Here is a 10195-nt window from a genome sequence, read left to right on the forward strand (position 1 = left end):
CTGGAACTTAGCAGACAGGCAGATGGCCATCTTCTACACTCAAGAGGGATTTGCATCCCCAGCTGCGTGCAAGATAAGTGGAGGGTTATGACCAACAGAGGGGATGAAAGAGGGGTGCTGGGTTGGGACTTTCTAGAAGGGGTTTTTTGTGTCAGTTTTGGAGACGGGGATGTGCAAGAAGCATCTCCTTAGGCCACCTAAAGGCAAAAAGTGTCTGTTTTGACCACAGTGCTGAGGTGCTCAGGGCAGAGCAGTTCCAGTGTGTGTCCTGTCACTTGTCTCTGGTGCACTCTGTGTTCTTTGGGTCTCTCAGTCCTTTCTTCTCTTCAAAAGCTCTCTGTCCCTGTCCTGTGTCACGGGTGTCTACACATATTTTTCCTGGAGCTGCTCTGCCCTGCTGCACAGCCTGTAACAGCACAAGTCCTGGGGACTTGAAATTGGTAATGCCAGGTGTAGTTGGGCTCTAGATTGTATCAGGAGTTTGCCGTAACATGTTTGGTGATGCTAAGTTGTCCTGCAGCCGTTTGACATTAGTCCTAATTTCCTTTCAGATGCAGACAATTCAAATCTGTGGCAGAGGGCCCCAGTCCTGGGTCAGGGTGTTTCTATGTGCAGGTCAGTCATTGTTTGCATTTGCAGGGGAAGCCTAAATGGTGACTGTATTACAGCGGTGCTCTTTACCTTTATTTTCAGGAGGTCCAGGCAGACAGCAGCAGTCAAGGCCAAGTGTGCCAGGTGAGCAGTGGGCCAAAGCAGTTGTTTTTGCTCAGCTTTTACTTTTTGATTCAACTGTAAGCATCCATTCTTGTTTGTGTGCTTTAGGGAATCGACTCAGAGTGTGCCAAGCCTTTGTGACCGACAGCCGATGGCCTGGATTTCCTGTGCTTGTGAGCCCTTTGGAAATATTGCAGGACTCTGAGATGAAGCCTTGAAATTTTGTATTTAAAGATGGCATCCAGGTAGTCCTTGGCAATGGCAGAGGAGTTGGGGTGAGTCACCGAGGTAGGGAGGGGGAGCCAAGGTCCTCTTAGGTTTCAGCAATGCTGAGTCACTTTGTCTCTTCTTAACCAGGCAGACCCTGCGATGACAGTGGCAGCCTCCGAGCCTGGCCAAAGTGAGCGGCCCGAGCATTCTTAGGAGAACGGTGAGTAGCGGGATTGCTGGGTTTTGTCCCTTGTGCAGCTAAGATCATGCAGTGATGTTTGGTGTTCTCGATTGTAGCTGAGCACGGGACCACAGCCCGGTGACCATAGGACATTCCCTGCAGGCGAGGCAGACTCCATTCACACGCGACATGGATTCTCATCCCCAGATGCCCAAGAGATAAGTATAGGGCTCAGACCCATAGAGGGATGAAAGAGGGTGTGCTGGGAGGGCCTTTTGAATCAGCTTTGGGAGCGGGGATGTGCAAGAATTGTCCCCTTAGGCCAGCTAAAGGGAAAGTGTCTGTTTTGACCACAGTGCTGAGGTGCTCAGGGCAGAGCAGTGCCGGTGTGTGTCCTGTCACTTGTCTCTGGTGCACTCTGTGATCTTTGGGTCTCTCAGTCCTTTCTTCTCCTCAAAAGCTCTCTCTCCCTGTCCTGTGTCACGGGTGTCTGCACGTATTTTTCCCGGAGCTGATCTGCCCTGCTGCATAGCCTGTAATAGCGCAAGTCCTGGGGACTTGAAATTGGCAGTGCAGGGTGTAGTTGGGCTCTAGATTTTATGGGGATATTGACATAACATGTTTGGTTCTGCTAAGTTGTCCTGCAGCCATTTGACATTAGTCCTAACTTCCTTTCAGATGCAGACAGTCCAAATCAGTGGCAGAGGGCCCCAGTCTTGTGTGGAGATTTTCCCATGAGCAGGTCAGTCATTGTTTGCATTTGCAGGGGCAGCCTAAATGGTGACCGTGTTACAGCAGTGTTCTTTGCCTTTATTTTCAGGAGGTCCAGGCAGATAGCAGCAGTCAAGGCCAAGTGTGCCAGGTGAGCAGTGGACAAAAGCAGTTGTTCTTGCTAAGCTTTCCGTTTTTGGTGTGACTCTAAGCATCCATTCTTGTTTGTGTGCTTTAGGGAATCGACTCGGAGTACGCATACCTCTGTTACCAACCGGCTGATGGACCAGGTTTCATGCACTTTGGATCTCTCTGGAAGCATTACAGGACCCTGTGACGGAGCCTTCCAGTCCTGCATTTCAAGGTCCCATCTGAGTAGCCCTGAGGAATGGCTGCGGAGTTGCGGTGAGTCCCAGAGGCAGGGAGGGGGGTGTGAGAGTACAGTCACGTTTCAGCAATGTCATGTCGCCTTGTCTCCACTTAACCTAGGCGTACCCTGCAATGACGGCGTCGGAATCCAAGCACGTCTGAAGCGTGCAGGCCAAGAACCCGGGCATTCTGAGGAGGACGGTGAGTAGCAGAATTACAAGTTTTTGGCCGATGTGCTGTTCAGACCGTGCACTGATGTTTAGTTTTCTTTGTCTTGGCAGACCCAGAGGTGACAGCTGGAACTTAGCAGACAGGCAGATGGCCACCTTCTACACTCAAGAGGGATTTGCATCCCCAGCTGCGTGCAAGATAAGTGGAGGGTTATGACCCACAGAGGGGATGAAAGAGGGGTGCTGGGTTGGGACTTTCTAGAAGGGGTTTTTTGTGTCAGTTTTGGAGACGGGGATGTGCAAGAAGCATCTCCTTAGGCCACCTAAAGGGAAAGTGTCTGTTTTGACCACAGTGCTGAGGTGCTCAGGGCAGAGCAGTTCCAGTGTGTGTCCTGTCACTTGTCTCTGGTGCACTCTGTGTTCTTTGGGTCTCTCAGTCCTTTCTTCTCTTCAAAAGCTCTCTGTCCCTGTCCTGTGTCACGGGTGTCTGCACATATTTTTCCTGGAGCTGCTCTGCCCTGCTGCATAGCCTGTAACAACACAAGTCCTGGGGACTTGAAATTGGTAATGCCAGGTGTAGTTGGGCTCTAGATTGTATCAGGAGTTTGCCGTAACATGTTTGTAATTTGAGCAAAGGACCACAGCCCAGTACTCTCATGTTTCAGTAATGCCATGTTGTCTTGTCTCCACTTAACCTAGGTGTACCCTGCGATGATGACATCAGAGTCCAAGCACGCTTGAAGCGTGCATGCCAGGAACCCAGGCATTCTGAGGAGGACGGTGAGTAGCAGAATTACAAGTTTTTAGCCGATGTGCTGCTAAGACCGTGCACTGATGTTTAGTTTTCTCTCTCTTGGCAGACCAAGAGGTGACAGCTGGAACTTAGCAGACAGGCAGATGGCCACCTTCTACACTCAAGAGGGATTTGCATCCCCAGCTGCGTGCAAGATAAGTGGAGGGTTATGACCCACAGAGGGGATGAAAGAGGGGTGCTGAGTTAGGACTTCCTGGAAGGGGTTTTTGTGTCAGTTTTGGATAAGAGGATGTCCAAGAAGTGTCTCCTTCAGCCACCTAAAGGCAAAAAGTGTCTGTTTTGACCACAGTGCTGAGGTGCTCAGGGCAGAGCAGTTCCAGTGTGTGTCCTGTCACTTGTCTCTGGTGCACTCTGTGTTCTTTGGGTCTCTCGGTCCTTTCTTCTCTTCAAAAGCTCTCTGTCCCTGTCTTGTGTCACGGGTGTCTACACATATTTTTCCTGGAGCTACTCTGCCCTGTTGCATAGCCTGTAACAACACAAGTCCTGGGGACTTGAAATTTGTAATGCCTGGTGTAGTTGGGCTCTAGATTGTATGGGGCTATTCATATAACTTTTTGGTGCTGCTAAATTTTCCTGCAGCTGTTTGACACTAGTCAAGTTCCTTTCAGATGCTGACAATTCAAATCTGCGGCAGAGGGCCCCAGTCCCGGGGGAGGGTGTTGCCATTAGCGGGTCAGTCATTGTTTGCATTGGCAGGGGAAGCCTCAATGGTGAATGTGTTACCACAGTGTTCTTTGCCTTTATTTTTAGGAGGTCCAGGCAGACAGCAGCAGTCAAGGCCAAGTGTGCCAGGTGAGCAGTGGACAGAAGGAGTTGTTCTGAATCAGGTCTCAATTTCTGGTGCAATTCTAAGCATCCATTCTTGGTTCCTTTGTTTTATTTTAGGCAGTCATCTTGCAAGATGTCTCCGGTCCGGATGTCCAAGGCCAGGTGGGTTCAAGTGTAAGGTCTGGGTGTGTATATTTTTCAGGTCAGGGGGATGTTGTTTTCACAGTTTCTGAGTGTGGGTTTTTTTTGCTTTGTGTTTTTGCAGGTGCTGTCACTGCCCGAGCTGTGTGAAGGAACAGAGGCGAGCGGGTGAGTTGGCATTTAGGCACGGTGACTCACAGGTGACCGTTACGCAGCAGCATGTTTAAGCGTGTACCTTTTTGTTTTCCAGGTATCCTCCAGGCAGCCGGTGGAGTCAAATTGAGATTTCAGGTGAGCCGGGGCGGCGGTGTGTCGGAGTTTCGGGGATTTCTCTTTTTGTGCGCACTAGTTGAATTTTCCGTTTTGTCTTAGGTACCCTGAGGAGGAGCGTAGCTGAAGTTTGGAAACGGGAGCGCCGAAGCTGATGCAGAGAACGTCTCGCCGTCCGCATCCAACTGACGTGGGATTCCATCCGGTCATCTTGCAAAAGCTAAGTGCTGGGGCCAGTAGGTGGGAGCTGGGGGGGAAAACCTTTACTAGTACAGGAGGCTATTTGATGTTAGCTCAGAGAAGAGGCCCATAGTGGGACGGGCCCCTCGGGAGCAAAGGGAGAGGGTTTCTCCTCAGCCCCCCCAGAGTCGTCGCCGGGCAGGGCAGTTCCGATCCCTATCCGCGTTCTCGTGACGTTCGCATCGGCGGCCTTCTTCGACTCTCGACGTCGTCGTGGATCTCTTCACCGTAGGAGCACGCCTTCACGTCCGCAGCTATAGCCACGGTCACCCTGTAGTCATTTCTTCCTTCTCTAGGCCTACTGAGCTTCTTAGGCTTCCTCTTAAGTGCTTTGGCACTAACATCTTGAAAGGAGTTACACATCATCATCAAGTGCTATTGCCCTAGGGCTCTCTTTCCTTTGGCATCATCAGCCCATGGCTCATCTTGGCTTAGGAATCTTGGGTCCATAAGATGAAATTGCCAGGCAGTTTCCACTTGTGTCCGTGTCCCGTTGTCTGTGTCCGTGTCCCGTTGTCTGTGTCCGTGTCCCGTTGTCTGTGTCATAGGTCTTTGTTACATCTCCATGCTTTAGCAGCATCATTTTTTTGCCGTATCGGCCATATTTTGCTCACATACCTTTCCGGATATCAATTATTCCGGCATCTTTACATATTTACTTTTTTGGGACCGAAAGATGTACACGAGATGTTCTCATTCATCTTCATTCTCAGTTTTGGTAGCCTTTCTCTCGGACTTCCGTACAGAGCTTATTAGCCCCTCATCACCTGACCACAGTAGTTCTGTAGCATCTGCCTTCTCAAAGGATATAGGGCTTAAAAATTAGTCTTCTGGAGAATTGTATCAAGTCCTCACTTATCTCTTATCTCCGTCAGCTTATGTCGCGCCTACCTACATCGGCTTATATCGTACACGCGCATGTTACGCCTACCTAGGTTGGCTTATGTTGTTTGCGCTTATACTGTATGTACCTAACGTTGGCTTATGTTGTTTGCGCTTATACTGTATGTACCTAACGTTGGCTTGTGTTGTTTGCGCTTATACTGTATGTACCTACCTTGGCTTATGTTGTTTGCGCTTATACTGTATGTACCTAAGGTTGGCTTATGTTGTTTGCGCTTATACTGTATGTACCTACCTTGGCTTATGTTGTTTGCGCTTATACTGTACGTACCTAAGGTTGGCTTATGTTGTTTGCGCTTATACTGTATGTACCTACCTTGGCTTATGTTGTTTGCGCTTATACTGTATGTACCTAAGGTTGGCTTATGTTGTTTGCGCTTATACTGTACGTACCTAAGGTTGGCTTATGTTGTTTGCGCTTATACTGTATGTACCTACCTTGGCTTATGTTGTTTGCGCTTATACTGTATGTACCTAAGGTTGGCTTATGTTGTTTGCGCTTATACTGTATGTACCTAAGGTTGGCTTATGTTGTTTGCGCATATACTGTATGTACCTAAGGTTGGCTTATGTTGTATGCACCTCTGTTGTGCCAATTAGGATCGGAGCTGCCTTGCCCGGCCACGTAGTTACGCTTAGGTAGAGCAGTTATAAAACTTTGCCATTCATCTGTCCTCTACGGGGTTTCGGGTACAACAGCGATGGGCCCAGAGTCTGTGTAGCTCCTAGCTCTCAGATAGTCAGTCATTGACCGCCTCCCCTTGTCTCATAGGTCGCCGGGTGCCTACAGGATTTCCCGGAATCTACCATTCGACATCGAGGAGCTGCGGTCAGAAGATGCGTTTAAAGCATATTCTTCAGCGTATTCTTTCACGTAAGGGTGGCAGCCAGCCTGTCAGCAGAAGAACGTGTGAGAGTGCGATTGTCTGTGTCTGTCTGTAAGGGTTTGTGTGTACTTGTGTCTGCAGCAGTTATAACCTTGTGTGTATTGCCTTTCAGGTTTTTCACTCATTTTTAAATTTAGAATAAAAAATCCCCAGCCGGGGGGTTTTTTTTTTTTCCCCCCGGCTGGGTTTTTTTTTCCTCGGTCCCGGCCGGTCAGCGAGGCGACGTTCATCGCCAAAGTTGGGGCGCCTACCGCCCCGGGACCGAGGTTTTCGTCAGGCAGGAGGAATTTTTGGGAGTCTCCCGGGAGCCACGTTCCCGAGGAGCGTCACGACCGAGCGTCGGCGGCCAGGGCTTAGCGGAGCGGTCGAGACGAGAGCGAGGGTGGGTTTGCGTGTAAGCCGAAGGAGTGCTGTGTGTGTGAAGCAGTCATAACCTTGTGCATATTGCCTTTCAGGTTTTTCCACTCATTTTTAAATTTAGAATAAAAAATCCCCAGCCGGGGGGTTTTTTTTTTTTTCCCCCCGGCTGGGTTTTTTTTTCCTCGGTCCCGGCCGGTCAGCGAGGCGACGTTCATCGCCAAAGTTAGGGCGCCGACCGCCCCGGGACCGAGGTTTTCGTCAGGCAGGAGGATTTTTTGGGAGTCTCCCGGGAGCCACGTTCCCGAGGAGCGTCACGACCGAGCGTCGGCGGCCAGGGCTTAGCGGAGCGGTCGAGACGAGAGCGAGTGTGGGTTTGCGTGTAAGCCGAAGGAGTGCTGTGTGTGTGAAGCAGTCATAACCTTGTGCATATTGCCTTTCAGGTTTTTCCACTCATTTTTAAATTTAGAATAAAAAATCCCCAGCCGGGGGGTTTTTTTTTTTTTCCCCCCGGCTGGGTTTTTTTTTCCTCGGTCCCGGCCGGTCAGCGAGGCGACGTTCATCGCCAAAGTTAGGGCGCCGACCGCCCCGGGACCGAGGTTTTCGTCAGGCAGGAGGATTTTTTGGGAGTCTCCCGGGAGCCACGTTCCCGAGGAGCGTCACGACCGAGCGTCGGCGGCCAGGGCTTAGCGGAGCGGTCGAGACGAGAGCGAGTGTGGGTTTGCGTGTAAGCCGAAGGAGTGCTGTGTGTGTGAAGCAGTCATAACCTTGTGCATATTGCCTTTCAGGTTTTTCCACTCATTTTTAAATTTAGAATAAAAAATCCCCAGCCGGGGGGTTTTTTTTTTTTCCCCCCGGCTGGGTTTTTTTTTCCTCGGTCCCGGCCGGTCAGCGAGGCGACGTTCATCGCCAAAGTTGGGGCGCCTACCGCCCCGGGACCGAGGTTTTCGTCAGGCAGGAGGAATTTTTGGGAGTCTCCAGGGAACCACGTTCCCGAGGAGGGACGACGCCTCAGGTGTCAGAATGCAGTTGCAGCGAATGTGAGTTTGTGCGCAACAGGAAGGGGGCGTGCAGGTCGGCCGAGAGTTTCGTGCCGTTTTTGTTCCGGGCGCGTCATAACAATAAAAGCGTAAAGGGCTCGTCTGAAACGGTTATATTGCGTCAATATGTATTTGGCTTGTAGTACATTATATTGTTCTGTATCTGCAGTTGTTCCTGTCTTTTGATGTATTTTGCTGTATGTAAATTGGACTTGTACTTGTGTGCCCAGGTACGATGTATTTTTAATTGTATTTGTATCTGTACTCACATTTGTATACCTTGTTTCCCTGTGTATTGCTGAAGTGTATATTAAAGGAATAAAGATTAATCAGCCCTAATAACAATTCCCCTCACCCTCTGCCCCGCCCACCATTCGTGTCGCGTCTTTCTTCGGTGTGGTCGCGTCATCATTTTAACCCTATTTCTCCCTCTGCCTCTTACTTTCCTCTTTAGTCTATTCCTCACTTTATCCTTCCACATCTAACTCTTTCTCTGTCTCTGGCTGTGTTTCCTTTGTTTCAATTTCTAACACATCTCTATGTTTCTCTAACCCTGTCTATTTTTTCTAGTCCTCTACATGTATTTCCCCATGTCTCTTTGTATGTCTCTTTCAATCTAGGTTTCACTGCATTTTCTTCTTCTTCTTTTTTTCTCTTTGTCACCCTTTATCTTTCTAACACTCGCTATCCTTTTCTTTGTCTCTAACACTTTTTTGTTTTCTGTCTAACTTTAACTCTTTTGTCTTTCTAACTCTCTGTTTCTTTCCCTCTCGAACCCTACCTTTTGTTCCGTCTCTATTTCTTTTTTTCCTCGTCCATTTCCTTTTCTCTTTCATTTCAAGCGCTTCCTTTTCTGTTTGCGTTTCACTCTTTTTCTCTTTACTCTTTCTGATCTGACTTTTTTGGTTTTTCTTTTCTCTCTAACTCTTTCATTTTTCTTTCTCTGTCTCCTCCTCACTCTCTCCTCTTGTTCTCACTGTCTCTTCTTCTTATTCTACTCACTCTCTCCTCCTCACTCTCTCCTCTTGTTCTCACTGTCTCTTCTTCTTATTCTACTCACTCTCTCCTCCTCACTCTCTCCTCTTGTTCTCACTGTCTCTTCTTCTTATTCTACTCACTCTCTCCTCCTCACTCTCTCCTCTTGTTCTCACTGTCTCTTCTTCTTATTCTACTCACTCTCTCCTCCTCACTCTCTCCTCTTGTTCTCACTGTCTCTTCTTATTCTACTCACTCTCTCCTCCTCACTCTCTCTTCTTATTCTTCTCACTCTCTCTCCTCCTCACTCTCTCCTCTTGTTCTCACTGTCTCTTCTTCTTATTCTACTCACTCTCTCCTCCTCACTCTCTCTTCTTATTCTTCTCACTCTGACTCTCTCCTCCTCACTCTCTCTTCTTATTCTTCTCACTCTCTCTCCTCCTCACTCTCTCCTCTTGTTCTCACTGTCTCTTCTTCTTATTCTACTCACTCTCTCCTCCTCACTCTCTCTTCTTATTCTTCTCACTCTGACTCTCTCCTCCTCACTCTCTCCTCTTGTTCTCACTGTCTCTTCTTCTTATTCTACTCGCTCTCTCCTCCTCACTCTCTCTTCTTATTCTTCTCACTCTGACTCTCTCCTCCTCACTCTCTCCTCTTGTTCTCACTGTCTCTTCTTCTTATTCTACTCGCTCTCTCCTCCTCACTCTCTCTTCTTATTCTTCTCACTCTGACTCTATTCTTCTCACTCTGACTCTCTCCTCCTCACTCTCTCTTCTTATTCTTCTCACTCTGACTCTCTCCTCCTCACTCTCTCCTCTTGTTCTCACTGTCTCTCCTTCTTCTTCTTCTCACTCTCTTCTTCTCACTCTCTCCTCTTCTTCCTCTCACTCTCTCCTCTTCTTCCTCTCACTCTCTCTTCTTTTTCCTCTCTTTCTCTTCCTTTCTAAACTTAGAATAAAAAAGCAGCAGTAGAAATTTTCATGCTCCCAGGGAGTAAAAAAAAAAAAACATTTAAAAGAGAAATTTTTACTCCCTGGGAGCATCAAAATTTCTACTGCTGCACCAGACTTTATATTTTTCTTCTTTTTATATATATATACTATATAGTATATATAGATAGTATATATATACTATATATATACTATATACATAATAGGGGTTCTAGTAGGTAGCCCCGACCCCTCCTCCTCACCCCGCCCCCAGCCACTCCCCCGACGCTCACCCCGCCCCCAGCCACTCCCCCGACGCTCACCCCGCCCCCAGCCACTCCCCCGACGCTCACCCCGCCCCCAGCCACTCCCCCGACGCTCACCCCGCCCCCAGCCACTCCCCCGACGCTCACCCCGCCCCCAGCCACTCCCCCGACGCTCACCCCGCCCCCAGCCACTCCCCCGACGCTCACCCCGCCCCCAGCCACTCCCCCGACGCTCACCCCGCCCCCAACC

The 10195-nt window shown here is 49.2% G+C and overlaps 1 protein-coding gene and 1 long non-coding RNA gene across 3 annotated transcripts; both read left to right on the forward strand.

Moving 5' to 3' along the window:
* The first annotated feature begins 225 nt into the window (after positions 1–225).
* Positions 226–1754, forward strand: LOC146763948 (uncharacterized). Its single transcript, XR_014951198.1, has 3 exons — positions 226–989; positions 1072–1144; positions 1222–1754. It is a non-coding gene; the product is annotated as an uncharacterized LOC146763948 (long non-coding RNA).
* An 8-nt stretch (positions 1755–1762) lies between these two features.
* On the forward strand, positions 1763–8136 carry LOC146763949 (uncharacterized). 2 transcript variants are annotated; one of them, XM_085566465.1, is made up of 9 exons: positions 1763–1847; positions 1926–1967; positions 2055–2386; positions 2467–3135; positions 3216–3961; positions 4055–4099; positions 4203–4246; positions 4329–4369; positions 4451–8136. In XM_085566465.1, exons 1-4 carry the CDS (start codon positions 1840–1842, stop codon positions 2490–2492), a joined length of 408 nt encoding a protein of 135 aa, XP_085422591.1. In that variant the 5' UTR covers positions 1763–1839; the 3' UTR covers positions 2493–3135; positions 3216–3961; positions 4055–4099; positions 4203–4246; positions 4329–4369; positions 4451–8136. The 2 variants fall into 2 exon arrangements, with proteins under 2 accessions (XP_085422591.1, XP_085422592.1); XM_085566466.1 differs by having other exon boundaries at positions 1794–1967; positions 2055–2221; positions 2306–2386.
* The last annotated feature ends 2059 nt before the right edge of the window (positions 8137–10195 follow it).

This window comes from Lonchura striata, chromosome Z (genome assembly GCF_050655825.1).
Source record: "Lonchura striata isolate lonStrDom1 chromosome Z, ASM5065582v1, whole genome shotgun sequence".
NCBI classification, from domain to species: Eukaryota; Metazoa; Chordata; class Aves; order Passeriformes; family Estrildidae; genus Lonchura; species Lonchura striata.

Coding starts and splice junctions, on each gene's coding strand:
- LOC146763949 (XM_085566465.1), top strand. Junction 1,968..2,054: donor GTCAAGGCCAAGTGTGCCAG/GTGAGCAGTGGA, acceptor TGTGTGCTTTAG/GGAATCGACTCGGAGTACGC. Junction 2,387..2,466: donor CGGGCATTCTGAGGAGGACG/GTGAGTAGCAGA, acceptor TTGTCTTGGCAG/ACCCAGAGGTGACAGCTGGA.